The 15182-nt window shown below is 47.4% G+C and overlaps 1 protein-coding gene across 1 annotated transcript; it reads right to left on the reverse strand.

The window, feature by feature from the left end:
- Positions 1-56: 56 nt before the first annotated feature.
- Positions 57-11382, reverse strand: PLK1 (polo like kinase 1). The gene is made up of 10 exons (XM_063100725.1): positions 10975-11382; positions 10051-10219; positions 9132-9276; positions 8028-8121; positions 6407-6626; positions 2425-2580; positions 1150-1227; positions 797-951; positions 510-692; positions 57-297 (listed from the first exon to the last, which is right to left on the reverse strand). The coding sequence occupies exons 1-10, from the start codon at positions 11380-11382 to the stop codon at positions 91-93; spliced, it is 1815 nt and encodes a 604-aa protein (XP_062956795.1). The 3' UTR covers positions 57-90.
- Between the last annotated feature and the right edge of the window lie 3800 nt (positions 11383-15182).

Below are 15182 nucleotides of genomic sequence, written 5' to 3' on the forward strand. Positions count from 1 at the left end.
ATTATACAAACAGCACCATGGGAGCTAACAGTGCAGGCCCCAGGAGCTGTGGGAGGTAAAGGGCAGCAGTAGTCCAGGAGGGAGGGAGGCCTAGGCGGAGGCCTTGAGGCGGTTGGAGGCCGAGCGTGAACTCAGCAGCTTATCCACCATGGTGCGGGCGTAGCGGAGCCGGCTGGCCAGCTCCTTGCAGCAGCCGAACTCCTCGAGGAGGCTCAGGCGGTATGTGCGGAAGTCCCGCTTCTCATCGATGTAGGTCACGGCTGCCATCAGTGGGCACAGTATGAGTTTGGTGTGGTCCTATAGGGGGAGAAGGGAAGGGATTGTGTATGTGGGGTGTGCGGTGGAGAGGAAGATACCCCAGCTGACGGTGAGGCAGGCCCCCCACTTTGCTCCCTTCCTACCGCCAAGCACAGGTGCCCACGCCTCCCACCCACCCAACCCATTTGCCACTGCCAGGCACAGACAGCCTGCCCCAACTCTCTCCTGCCCTGGGTTCGCCTCTGGCTCACCTGGAAGAAGTTGATCTGCACGGTGCCATTGCTGAGGTGCAGGATGATGGCACTGCGGGTGCGGAACCAGGTGCGCAGGTAGGGCAGCCGGGCCAGCTCATCGCCCTCCCGAGGCGTGATATTGGCACCCGCCTTCAGCAAGTGTTCGCTCATGTAATTGCGGAAATACTTAAGGAGGGTGATCTGGTTGAAAAGTTGGGGAGGGACTCCAGAGTTACAGTCTGCCCCTGTTTGGCACAAGCTCCACTCCCAGCACCACCAAGCCCCATGGGCCAGCCAGCACTCACCTTCTTCATCAAAGAGTTGGGATGGGAACTAACGGTGAGGTAGGACTCGGTGCCATCACGCTCTATGTACTGCAAGCTGTCGCCGTCGTTGTAGAGGATAAGGCGTGTCGAGTCATTGAAGAGCACCCCCACACTGTTGTCACACAGCTGGTACCCTAGCGGTAGTGGAGAGAGACCTCAGAAAGGGGGAGTAAGGGTAGAGGGGCACTGGGACTGGAACTGGGAGGCCTTGGGATGGAGACAGGAGTGTAGAGAGAAGGGGACTTGGGAGACAAAAAGGGCCAGAGCCTGTAACACATTAAAGGGTCACTTGGCTGTACCAGAGCCACCCATCCATTCTGAAAGAAACCTACCGAGGCCATACTTGTCTGAATAGTCCACCCACTTGCTGACCCAGAAGATGGGGATGCAGGCGGGATCCTCGGCCTCCTCTGGGATAGAAACAGACAACTGATCAGGACCAGGCTCTTCCCCTCTGGCCCATTCATGCAGCCCACACCAGGGAAGTTTGCTGAGCACTGGGCTCAGTCAAGATTTCTGGGACCCCAAGAGGAGCAAAGCAGGGCTTCTGCTGCAAACAAGCTCAGACAAGCAGCAGCAGATGTTTAAGCAGAAAGTTACAGTACAGCACACTGAGTCCCACTCACCCCGTCCCTTTTTTCCATTGACCCGTTTATCAATGGCCTACTGTGTGCCAGGCACTGTCATAGTACAGGCAGCAAGAGACAAAACCCCCAGACTTCATGAAATTTACACACTAGTTATAGAGAGAAAGACTAATCACAATGAGTATGGACAAAATAAGTAAGTTACTTGTATCACGGTAACAGTCAGTGGCTGATATTATCTAGTTTTCCAGTTTGGAGTGATTAGGAAACTGCGAGAAGACAGACAGTTCCAAATACCATACATCAGTACGTTGTGTTCTGTGCATGCAACAACTCCCTTATTTTAAATACAATAAACAGAGAAGGAAATGTTGTAATATGTTGGGTAGAAGTGTTGCAGGAGGGCTGGCCCATGGCTCACTTGGGAGAGCGTGGTGCTGACAACACCAAGTCAGAGGTTAAGATCCCCTTACCAGTCATCTTAAAAAAAAAAGAAAAGAAAAAGAAGTGTTGCAGAGAATTAATGGTAAAGCAGGTAAGGGGGTGAGAAGTGCTATCAGTGGGGACTCATGGAGGTGACACTGGAGCAGACACTTGACAGTGTGAGCCACGCAGATGTCTGGAGGAAGTGCCTTCAAGAGGAGAGAGCAGGATGAGCAGAAGCCGAGGCTGGAGCATGTGTAGGTCTGTTATTTCAACCATCAGGAAAGGTCAGTAGGAACTGACTGAGCAGAACGAGCAGTGTGTACAGGCGTGTGGAGATGGCTTATCAAGGTGCTGCACGGTGCAGCACTTGTGGAGTAAGAGATGGAGCCGGAAAAGAAGGCAGGAGCCCCAACACAGAGGGCCTTGGAGGTCAGCCTAACTCATTTGGATTTTGATTTACAGGAAATGGGGGAATCAAAGGGCTTGTGGAGGCAGGGACCTGGATAAGTTTCCAACACTCTGTTGGCTGAGACTTCCCCTGCCTTCTCCAAGTGCCCAGGCAAACCTCCCCCACCCAGACCCCCCAGTACCCACCTTGCCTCACCAGCCCTCGCTCTGAAGGCTTGGAGGCATTGACGCTGTGGAGCTGCTGCAGCATGTCGCCAAGGTGGCACTCGACGGCCTCACCTGTCTCCCGAACCACTGGTTCCTCTTTTTCCCGGGGACACTCAGACAGAGGGTTCCCCATGCCTAGGAAGGTGACACAGTCATTACTTGGGCACAAAAATGGGGAGGGGGATGGGTGTTGAGAAGGACACAGGACTCCCTGCCACAGCTGGCACTCTATTGTTTTAGGGAAACTGAGTCAGTGCCAAGTTATTTATTTATTTTTTAATTTTATTTTGTCGATATACATTGTGGCTGATTATTGTTGCCCATCACCAAAACCTCCCTCCCTCCTCCCTCCCCCCTCCCCCCCACCGATGTCCCCTCTGTTTGCTTGTCGTATCAACTTCAAGTAATTGTGGTTGTTATATCTTCTTCCCCCGCCCCCGGTTTTTTTTGTGTGTGTGTGTGTGTGTGAATTTATTTATTAATTTTTAGCTCCCACCAATAAGTGAGAACATGTGGTATTTCTCTTTCTGTGCCTGACTTGTTTCACTTAATATAATTCTCTCAAGGTCCATCCATGTTGTTGCAAATGGCAGTAGTGCCAAGTTATTAGAGCAGCAGCACAGTACTCACTGCAAGGCCAGAGCTTCAGATGCTCAGGCCTCTGACCCAATGGCATGGCCCTGCAGGACACCACCTGTCACTCAGGGAAGCAGCTTGACGCCAGCAGCCCGGCTTCAAGCAAAGAATTAAAAGCATCTCCAGCACTGACAGAGATGAGAGGGCTGAGTATATCACAGCTCATCAACAGGATGGATTCAGCAGGCATTTAAATGAAAACGTGGGGCTGGCCAGTTAGCTGAGTTGGTTAGAGTGAAGCCTTGTAACACCACGGTCACAGGTTTGAATCCCCGTACTGGCCAGCCACCAAAACCGAAATAAAATAAATAAATAAAAACATAAGAGATTTTTCCCACCCTAACCAAAAGAGTCTGAAATTTTAACATCGATTATATTTGGGCAGTAGAAGCATGGATGGTTTTTACTGTCTTTATGCTTAAATATTTAACTTTATCCCCCACCAACATGTGCTAGATCTCCTTGTGTAATATAAAATTTTTCTTAAAATAAGTTTTCAATGAAGAAAAACTATGCTGTGATAGGGACTTAAGTTTTATATTACGGATTCACTTTTAAAACTCTAACATAAAGGCAGGGGAGGTGAATAAATGAACCAAATGGGGCCAAATGTTGGTAACTATTGAAAATGGATGAACTCAGGGGACCAGGAAGTTCTCTCTACCTCTGGGTAAGTTTGAAATTTTCCATAACAGGTTTTTTTTAATGCTATATGTTCAAAAATTAAAAGCAAAAGCAAAAAAGTAGTCCTTAAAATAACAGTATGACATTCCAGCCCAAAGAATAAAATAAATACCCATGAGTCCATTACTGACATAAATAAGTAAATGGGAGAGAATGGACAGCTCTTCCTTACAGAAGAATTCCAATTAATAAATGTAGGAGGAGCGAGGAAAAGTGAAAACTCGCCATTAGAATACCACAGTTAATAACTGTTGCAGGCAAGATCCACCCATGGATGCCAGAATTAGTGGGCAGCAGTTTGAGGAGAAACAGGATAATCTCAAAGTAGTTCCCTGCAAGACATTTATTAATTACAGAGGGAAAAATTGTAACTTCGCAGTGGAGAAAGCCATCGGATGCCACCTCAACTGAATGATCAAGATTAACATTATCAATAGAAAGAAAAGTCAACATGTGTCCCTGATATGACACACTGAAAAGGACACACCCTTCTGTGGTATTCTTGACGAAAATGCAGAACATCAATGGACTCATGAGGAAACAGCAAATCCAAACTGAAGGGCATTATAGAAAATAACCTACCAGGGCCAGCCCGGGGCTCACTCGGGAGAGTGGGGTGCTGATAACACCAAGGCCACGGGTTCGGATCCTATATAGGGATGGCCAGTTGGCTCACTGGCTGAGCGTGGTGCTGACAACACCAAGTCAAGGGTTGAGATCCCCTTACCGGTCATCTTTTTAAAAAAAAAAAAAAAAAGAAAAGAAAATAACCTACCAGTGCTCTTCAAAAGAGTCAAAGTCATAAAAGACACAGAAAGACCAAGGTCCTATCACAGGGTGGAAGAGACTAAGGAGACATGACAACTAAATACCATGTGGGGTACCGAACTGAATCCTGGCATGGAAAAGGGATATCGGTGGAAAAAACTGATGAAGTCCAAGGGAAGCCTGGGGCCCGTCAAGAGCATCATCCCAAAGGTTAATATTTTAGTTTTGATGATTCTTCTATGGTTATGCAAGATGCTTACTTCAGGGGAAGCTGGTTGAAGGGTATATGGGAACTCTTTTTTTTGGCAAATTGCCTGTATAAGCCTAAAATTATTCCAAAATAAAGTTAAAAAACAAAAAACAAGTAATTCCCCAAAACAGAAAACTAACTAAAACAAATGAACTTAAGTTTATATGAAATTAGTGATATATCCACAGAGGAAAAAAGTATTTCAAGTGATTTTTTAAAAAACTTATCTATCCTTAGTGAAATATATTTTAAGGACAAATAGAACTGCAAGAAAATAAAACATCATTTAATAATGGGAACTAGTATATGTTAAAAATTTTAAGTATATGGGGCCAGTCCATGGCTCACTTGGGAGAGTGTGTGGTGCTGACAACACCAAGTCAGGGGTTGAGGTTCCCTTACTGGTCATCTTTTAAAAAAAAAATTAAGTATATGAATGTAAGGAAACAAGACTTCAGTTTAAGAGAAAATAAATACAAGTGTAAAATCAAAGAAGTAAACATCCGTTAAAATTACATCTGAATCAGACACTTAAAAATTACCAAAAGATCTTGGCATGCTGTAACTCAAGAAATTAAAAAAAAAAAAAAAAAAAAAAAAAATTACCGAAAGAAAAGCAGTAAGTCCACAGTGGAGAAAAAGATTGCTATAAGACAATATTGTATCAATGTTAAATTTCCTGAACTTATTTTTAGGACATATACACTGAAGAAGAGGACATATACAACTTATTCTCAAATGGTTCAGAAAAGAACATATAGAGAGAGAGAAAGGTTGATAAAGCAAATGTGAAAAAAATGTTAATTGGGGTATCTGGGTAAGGGGAGTTTACAGGAATTTTTGGTCTATTCTTCTATTTTTTCATAAGCTTGAAATAATATCAAAATAAAATGTTAAAAAACACGAATCAGAATATCATAGAGCTGGACAGTTAGCTCAGTTGGTTAGAGCGTGGTGTTGATAACATCAAAGGTCAAGGATTTGGATCTCCAGACCAGCCAGCTGCCAAATTAAAAAAAAGAAAAAAACCATAAACTGAAGGTTTTCTTCCCCCCAAAAATATATATTTCCTAATTCTGTCCTCTGAAGAAACCTAGAAAAAATGACAGCCTAAGCAATGGCATGTGGTTTTAGATTTCTAAGAAAATGTCTATCTTTTTAAAGGGATACATACTGAAATTTATAGGGATAAAATGGCAAGATATCTGGTGTTAACTTCAAAAATATCTCAAAGGAACAAAAAGGATAGATGAAGTGAATGTGATAAAATCTTGATAACTGTCAGGGTCCATTGCATTATGCTCTGTGTGTACACTTGAAATTTTTCATATTTTTTCAATGAACCATTCAAGAATGATATTAGGAATTTTTTTAAGCAATCAGAAGAATTTTTCAAGCTAGGTGTACAGTCCATTTTCTTCTTGGGCCCAAAGAGTTGATCAGCCATGGTAAGGTCTATCTTTCCTGACAAGGCAGAGGGCACAAGGACCATGGATTCAAGGATAGGGGCCTGTCCTACTCCACATCTGAGCTCTGGGGGCCAGGAAGTAAGCCACACACACACACACCTAAAACCTGGGCTCTCTCTGGGGGTCTGCTGTCCTATCCAGACCTTTGTTTTACCTTTATTGAGGACTGTGAGAGGTTTCCGGCTGCTGGGGTCCAGACTGCTGGGAGCGATTGAAAACCTGGGCGGAATGGTGAGGCAGGTGATGGGGAGACGGGCAGGGATGTAGCCAGAAGTAAAGAACTTGTCATCAAGCAGCTCGTTAATGGTTGGGCGGGCAGAGGGATCCGTCTGAAGCATCTTCTGGATGAGGGAGGCAGCCACGGGGTTGATGTGCTGGAGCAGAGAGCGGGAGAGCCATAAGCAGGATGTGAGGGGGGCCCCGAGAATACAGCAGCAGTGCCACAAAGGCCCCCAGCCCACACACAGCCCCCTGGTCTCACATATACCATGGCTCAGTGGCTATAACCAGTGCCAGGTTCTCCACTCTCGGCTTTACTTGGTCAACAATTGTCAACCTAAATTGTGAGAATGCTCATTTCTCCTTCCTCTTGAGCTTCAAGATTAATTTGGGGTAACTTTTTTCCTGAACCTGGCCTTGCATACTTAAATTTGCTCACCACTAGAGTAGCACTTGAAAACACAGGTTTGGAGGCCCTAAAGACCTGGATTTAAATCCCAGTTCTGTTCTTAACACCAACTGTGACAGGTAACCCAGACTTTCTAGGGCCTTTGTATCTGCATCTGTAAAACGGGGATATAGCACTGAGCTTGGAGCCCCACTGAGAAGATTCAATGGGATATAAACTAGCACAAGTCAGACACACAGTCACTGCCTTGCATTAACTCTGCACTTCCTACGTGCTGGAAAAGGGCTCTACGTACTCCCTGTTATTTAACTCATTTAGCCCTCACAAAAACACCTAAAGGTGGGGATACCTATGATCACCCCTCTTTTGTAGATAAGGAAACAGGCACAGAGAAGGTAAAGGCCTTGCCTCAGAGTACAACCCTAATAAGTGGTGGAGCCAGCACTCACACCCCGGCAGTCTAGTTGCCTTAAGCCATTCCATGCTCTGTTTCTCTGACAGCAAAAATCTGACACTTTGTGACAGATTTACTGTGTCTGTCCTTACGGTGACAGTGCTCCTGGCTCCACACAAGAATACTACACTAGAAAGTGGCTTCCCCAGGAACTGGCTATTCCCTTAAATGCATTTATGCGGGTGGCTGTGGAAATTCACACCATTTTGCCACTGGTACGCCCAGAGATTCACAGTGGTTCACGATTCTGTGAGCGCTTACTGTATGCAAGACACTCTATGAGGTACTCCAAGGCAGTAACTCCATTTTATAGATGGGAGACTATGGATCAGAAGATTCAGGCCATTTGCCCCATGTGCTCTGGCTGCTAAGTGGCACAGTGCATTAGGATTAAGACAGTCCACTTCCAGAGCTTAAGCACTTCTGCCTCCTACTCTCTCCCCCTTCCCTTTTTCTGCTTTTTACTCATCTTTTGGGTTATCCACCCAATCTTTTGAGAATCTGCAAACTCTCTTCCCCTAGAAAAAATGCTTATGTATACATATGTGTCAAATTCTGTATGCAATTTCAGATATAGGCTCTCTAAAGCTCCGTAGCTGTCCTAGGGGTGAGATTGACCTATCTCTGTCCCCAGGATGTAGCTGGGCTCAGTAAATAGCTTTTGGGAAAGAAAAATAAAGTATTATTAGTCACCTTGGGAATACTGTATTCATTCTTCTTGATCCGGAGGTAGGTCTCTTTTAGGCAAGAGGTCTCAAAAGGTGGTTTGCCCACTAACAAGGTATACCTGTAAGCACAAGGTGGGATTTGGCTCAAGGCTCCCAGCCAAAACCCAGACACAGGAGGAATCATCTCGGGGCCAGAATGAAAGGCAGGGATCCTTTGGACACCCAGTCTGACTCTGGGGGCCCTGAAGACAATCCCTGAGTCCACTTAGCAGCCCCAGGAGCCAGGACACTGGGTGGGATGAACCCTCAGTAGAATACAGGTGATGAGACCCAGATTCTTACAGGCCAGTGGCTTTTCAACTATAGCCTGCGGTACTCTAGGACTCTGTGCAAGGGTGTCAGAGGCTGCTGGCCATACAAAACAGATCAAAGTGGGTGGGTTACCTGCTCCTACAGAGGTAGCTCCACAGTTAGTAGTTCCGTAATTAAGGGTTAAAGTTTTCATTTGGAAAAAGCTCCATTGCAAAGAAGTATGAAAGCCATTGATACAATTCATTTCTAACTCTCCAGTATGCAGACCAAAAATAACAGAAAAGATAATGCCCGAAAAGGCCCAAGCTCCTGCCTGCCACCACCCTCCTCTGATGGTCTTGATCCAGAGAGACCACAGGCACCTCGTCCAGCCAGCTATAACTCCTGGTCTAATTTCTCCCACGCAATGCTGATCAGTGTTTCTAAATCTCTACTGAGCATGGGAACCACCCAGGGATCTTGTTAAAAATCCAGATTCTGATCCAGTAAGCAGTCTGGATTTTGAAATTCTGCATTTCTAACAAGTTCACATGTGGTGATAATACTGGTCTGTGGACCACTCTAGCAAGGGGCTAGATCAGGTTGAGAGACCTTTCCTTCTCCTTCTCTGGAACCATGGCCCAGGCTACAGGAATCCTACAGGATTCACCAGAGCGACAAGGAAAGACAGGAAGATTAGACTTTATTCTGGGACAACCAGCCCTCTGGAGCAGCCTTTTTGTGAGGCAGAAAGGTCGACAGGACAAGGGCAGCCAGATGAGATGTCCTAAAGTGCTACTGCTGAGGCTGGTAGGTCCTGAGACAACTCCCAACTTACATGATGCACCCAATGGACCACACATCCACCTCGAAACTGTGCCCTTTCTTGCTCAGCACCTCGGGAGCTATGTAATTAGGAGTCCCGCACAGGGTCTTCTTCCGCTCCCCATCATATTCGACTTTGGTTGCCAGTCCAAAATCCCCTGGGACAGAGGGAGGAAGAGGGGGGTACTCAGATGCCAGCCTCTGCCATCTGTCAATGCAGACAGCTGGGTCAGGTTTGACCATCAAGAGCCAGGGTCATTTGATCGCAGAAGCTTCTGCTCCTTATGTGCAGCAAGGCTTGCCCAGGAATCCTACCACCATGCTAGCCCCAGGGAGATGCTCCAAGTGACCCTTCTCACCCCTCCCCTTAGAAAGGAGGGCTATGCTTCTAAAAGGGAGTCAACAGGGATAGCAAAACTCAAATGCTTTCAAGGGTCAAGCAAAGAACCTCCAAGACTGCTACTTGGCAAGTCTGTGAAGCATAACAGTGAGGGGTGGGGGCTGTGGCAATCCAGATGGAATCTCAAGGGAACGGCTGCTTTTCAGCCTACCAAGAAGCTGCCCTAAGGGAATGCTGTCCCTGTATTGCTGGAGATTCAACTCTTTAAAAAGTGCTCCAAATCCAAATTTTTATGTCAATCCTCCCAATTTAAAAAATGAAAACAAATTCAAATTCTTTTTAATAAAAAAATACGGAGTTGAGGTACGGAAATAATGCACCTGCAGGCAAGATACTGACTTGTGCGCTTTGTTTTAAACTTCTGGACTAAAGAGAGAATTCTAGAGGCAATCAGCAGCCCAGACTTCCCACCATCCTCTTCCTCCCTCCCTGTCTCCTTCCTATTTCCTTTCTTCCTCCCTTTCTCCCAGCCTCTTCCTCATTCCTACCTCTTGTAGTGGTGTCAAGCACCCCTGCAGGCCTAGCACCTCACCTATTTTCACCTCCAGATCCTCGTTCAGGAAGAGGTTGCCCAGCTTGAGGTCGCGGTGAATAACCCGGTTTCGGTGCAGGTACTGGCAGCCCAGAACGATCTGCCGCAGGTAGTATCGGGCCTCGGGCTCGGTCAGCGCCTTCCTCCTCTTGTGCAGCTCCAGGAGCGACTGGGGTCGGGGGAGAAATGGGGAGGCGGTATTGAGGCTCAAAGAGGAAGGGAAAGGAGGGGTACAAGGGAGAGGCAGCCCAGGACTGGACCGTGGACTCTCCAGGAAGATGAAGGAGGAGTCTTGACAGATATCTCTCCTTCCCCACTCCCACCCCCAATTCCTTCCCTAGGATAACCGGGATCTGGACCCTGCCCTAACACTGAACACAACCATTCCCAGCACCCCCTCCCCTACTAGCTCTCTCTCTTACCTGGGAACCCTCTTTCGGTCCCACTCCGAAAGCTCGGAGGCTCCAGTATTCACTCCCCAAGCCTCCTCCCAGCAACAGATCCCTTTCTTGACCCCTCTCTTCCCCGGAAGCTCTGAATACTGGCTCCGAACACCCCCTCCCTGACCCAGCCCCCCTCTGTAAGCTCCGGGTCCACGGTACCCTTAACCCAGGATTCGTGTCAGGGCCCTAGTGTCCATTACCACCCCCACCCCACCCCACCCCAGCCAACACCTCCAGTCCAGGAGCTGCTTTCCCCTGCAGCAACATGACTCCGCCTCCACTTACCGGGAACTCCTTTCCCTAGCACTTCCAAGTGCTAAGCACCTTTTACCGGAAACCTTCCCCATCCCTACCTAGCTCGAGGTTCCCAGCACCCCTACTCTAGCAGCTCCAAGTCTTGGGCACCCCTTTCCTGGAAACTCCTTCCCAGCAGCTCCGGGTCCGGGCGCCCCAACCCCGGCCCCCAGGCAGTCCAACTCACCCTCCGGCGGCAGAGCTCCAACACCACGAACACGAAGTCGTTGTCCTCGAAAAAGCCGTGGAAGCCTACGACGTGCTGGTGGGCGAGGCTGCGGTGAATGGATATCTCCATGGACATCTTCTCCTTCTGGTGCGGCTTGAGCAGCAAAGACTTAGGCACGATCTTGCCCGCGAACACCTCCTTGGTGTCCGCGTCGGAGATCTCGAAGCACTTGGCAAAGCCACCCTTGCCCAAAAAGCGGCCGCGGACATAGCGCCGCTGGCTGCGTGGGTCCAGTAGGACCTCCGGGATCTCCTTCGCCGGCGGAGCTGCCGCCGGGGCCCCGGGAGCCGCGACTCCGGGGCCCCCGGCTTTCCCCGTGTCGGCCGGTGCCCGCGTCAGCTTCCCTGCAGTCTCCGCCGCACTCATGCTCCAGGAGTTGCTCGGCGGACCAGGAGGGGTTGGGCAGAGGCTCGGTACAGCTTCGCTGCTCCCCGAATTCAAACGCAGCGCTGGGAACGTTACAAAAGCCTGCGCGCCCCTGATTGGCCGCGGGGATTTAAAATCCAAACCCGCCCGCCGCGCGGCACCATGGGAGCGCCCGCACCGCGGCGCCTTTAAACCCGGCCCGGCGGGCGGAGAGACGTGATTGACAAGCGCCACGGGCGGCGGGCACGTGGGACACCCGGGGAAGCCACACCCGGCGTAGGGAGGCCAAGACCCAGCCCCAGAAGACGCGGAATTCGCACCGGGTTCCTCCCTTTCTCCGGCGGCCGCGGAAGCTCCCGCAGTTGCTCCTCCGGGTAGCCTTTCCTGACCTTCCTCCACTCCACCCCGCCTTCCAGAATGTAAGCTGTGCAAGAGCAGCGCCAGGAAGTAGCAGCTGAAGTCATCAGCTCTCTGCGAAGCCACCCCAAATAAATTAACATTTAAGTAAAAACAAGAGGCTTGTTAGGCAAAAGCACTTTCATAGCAAGTCCCCTAGCCTCCCTCCTTCTAATAACAGCTGCTCCTGAGCCCCTCTGTATTACAAAGCAACTACGCAAGGGAAGGCCCAGAAACCGGCAGCAGCTGGGAGCTTGTTAGAACGGCAAAGGCAACTTTTCAGACTCTACCCCTAACCGACCAAGTCAGAATCTGCCTTTCAACAAGACTACCCAGGTGATTCCTACACACACCGAAGTTTGAGAAGCACCGTATCAGAGCCCCACAAGATGCAAGAAAGCTGTCTGGCTCGCTCACTGCTGCATTTCCCAGTTCCGAAATAGTGGACACTCAATTTTTTGGTCAGAGGGAGTGATGGCCGATTGGAAGAATGCCTACCAAACTGTCAGGTCATGGCCAAATTTGTCGGGAAGGGGGGGCCTGGGAGGTGGGGTGTGTGTGTTTTGTTTGGCCTTCCACTTTTCAAAAATTGAATTCATTTACAGCATTTAAAAAGAGAGCTCACCTAAAAATTCACATTTGTGGCTTTTCCTGAAAAAAACAGCTCTAGAAATTCTAGGTCTACACACTCTACCAGTTTGCCATAGTTTGCAGCTACTTCCTTTCCCCATTTGCCTGTCTGGCTTCTGTAGGCACTTGTGGCCACACTGGAAAGGCAAAACACCCAGGTTAGAAGCTCCTTCTCCGTGCCCCCTTAGCACCCTATGAAGTCTTTGATAGATTTCCAGCAAAACATCGGCCAAATTGTAAGCATCTCTTTACCCACCTCCCAATTAAGCTGAGAGACGATGATGATGGTCTTTTCCACCCCATTTCCCAAACTCCCAGCACAATGCGTTGGTAAAAAGGGGTATTACTAAAATGTTTGAATAAAAGGAAGTTTTTTTTTAAAAAATTAAGTTATTTTTATCTCCATGGTGTGCAATTTTCTATTTTAACTTTTAATTGAAATTGAATATATTTACAGGAAAAATGTACATTTAATTGTACAGCTTATGAATTTCCACAAACTGAATACACCCAGACTGAGAAAAACAGTGCCAACACCCCAGAAGTCCCCCTTATGTACTGTGTGGGTCCCTAACACCACTTCCCAGTTTCATGATTTACTATGAGAGTGACAGGACTCAGCATATAGTCATACTCACAGCTATAATTTATTACAGCAAAAGGCTATGAAGCAAAACCAGCAAAGGCAAAAAGTGCATGGGGCAAAGTCCAGAGGAAACTAGGCACGTGCTTCCCAGAGTCTTCCCAGTGCAGTCACAAAGGACACACTTAATTGCTCCAGCAATGAATTGGAACAACCCATGTGAAATGTTGTATAAAAGGAAAGCTCATTAGAGACTCTGAACCCAGGATTTTTATTGGGAGCTGGTCAGGTCATCATCCTCTGCCTAACACCAACCAAAATTCCAGACTTCCAGAAGGAAAGCAGGTGTTCAGCATAAACCACATTGTTTGCACAAAGAGTTTAGGCACTTTGAGCCACTCTTATTTAGCGAATGGTGAGAACCCTACAGAAATCTAAGCTAACAGATGCCAACCATGGGCCAACCTTGCCAACAGGCCTAAGGATAATAATCTCAGGCCTGGTATGTTATCTCTTTTCTGCACAACCCATTCCCTTGACTAAGGCTTCTTTACAGCAAAATTATCATCAGTAGGACCCCAGGCAAAAAGGTGAAATCAATCTGCAGTATGAACCTCAGTTATTCCTGTTAGGGGTCCTGGATTTAGCCAGTCAGAATAAATCCCACTAACCATAAAAATCCATCTTAGAAAGCTAAGCTAAGTAGCTTACTCCTTAAGTTTCTGTATGAACCATTTACCTGACCTGAGGCATCAATTCAGACACAGCACAACTATGGCCAGTAAAGTTGAAACTGACCTGACTTCCTGGCAGTGTCGTGATAGTTAGGGTCACATACAGAAGTACAATCCCAGAGGGCACAGGTGGTACCCATGGAAACAAAGAATTTACAGTTAGGGCACCCCAAGCAGGACATACATTAGTCAGGCAGTATAGATTAACAGAGCCCCCCAGTGTAGCCTCCTACCATAGAGCCTCCTGCTGGAGCATTTCCAGTCCTGTCTCAAAAGTCCTAGAGTCCTTAGTTTCCGAGGGACTGTGTGAAGGCAGTAAGTTCCAAACACTTTTGCTTGTTCATGATACAAGTTTATTCAGCTCATGAGTGTGGATTACATTTGAAGGTTTTCTTCATGGAAGTGCTGGAGCCAGGCCCCCATCTCTTGACAGCAGTCCGAACACAAAACACTCACAGCAGGTGGAAAGGCAGCACTGGGCATTTTTCTTCAGGAAGAGGAGAAAGCATCTAGGAATAGTTCTGAAGAACAAAGTTCAAGCCTCCCCAGATGCCAGGTTTTTATTTTTTCTCAAATGTCACAAAATCAGTGTGTCCCGTTCAATAATCCTATCTTTACATTTCTCAATCATCTCTCGGGTCTTTTACCTGGAAGGGTTGCATGCAAGAGGCACAAAAACATTTCTGCAGATAAGCATTTTTACACAACTTGACCAGAAGACACATTCAGGAATTGGTAATGATGTGTTACGGGCTCAATTGTGTCCCCATCTCAAGTTCACATGTTGAATTCCTAACCACCAGTACCTTGGAATGTGACTATATTTGGAGACAGGTCTTTAAAGAGGTGATTGAGTTAAAGTGGGGCTGTTAGGGTAGCCTCTAATCCAATATGACTGGTGTCCTTATAAAAAGAGGAGATTAAGACCCAGACACACTGACAGAGGGACTACATGAGGACACAACAAGAAGGCAGCCATATGCAAGCCAAGGAGAGAGGTCTCAGGAGAAACCAAGCCTCTCGACACCTTGCTCTTAGACTTCTAGCCTCCAGAACCGTAAGAAAATAAACTTCTGTTGTTTAAGCAATGCAGTTTGTGATATTTTGTTTCGGTAACAGTAGCAAATGAAAAAAGGATGAAATCCTGAATTATCCAAAATTTCAAAATGAGTTTACATAAGCTTCTACCCTTTTTGTCCTGATTATTTATCCAGTGCGCAGTCTAGAAAAGACCAATCTCTTTCTGAGGACAGCTACATTTTAATAATCAACCTACCTTACTAAGATGTGTGTACTAGGAGAAAAGGGAGGGAAGTTGAGTCAGGCTATCAGTCCATTGTGGCAAGCTGCAACTAATCCAGAAAGCTGAATATGAGTCAGTAGCAGGGAGACAACCCCAGAGAAGGTCCAGAGTTGATCTGTCAAAACCAGTCACAGGGCCAGCCCCGTGGCTCACT

The sequence above is a fragment of the Cynocephalus volans genome, chromosome 6 (genome assembly GCF_027409185.1).
Source record: "Cynocephalus volans isolate mCynVol1 chromosome 6, mCynVol1.pri, whole genome shotgun sequence".
In the NCBI taxonomy this organism is placed as follows: Eukaryota; Metazoa; Chordata; class Mammalia; order Dermoptera; family Cynocephalidae; genus Cynocephalus; species Cynocephalus volans.

Bases quoted from the DNA above. Each gene is read 5' to 3' on its own strand.
- PLK1 (XM_063100725.1), bottom strand. From the start codon at position 11,382: ATGAGTGCGGCGGAGACTGCAGGGAAGCTGACGCGGGCACCGGCCGAC. The intron at 8,122-9,131 runs GTAAGTTGGGAG...TTGTGCTTACAG, and splicing joins TGGTCCATTGGGTGCATCAT to GTATACCTTGTTAGTGGGCA. The intron at 2,581-6,406 runs GTAAAACAAAGG...TCACCTTCCTAG, and splicing joins TCTCACAGTCCTCAATAAAG to GCATGGGGAACCCTCTGTCT.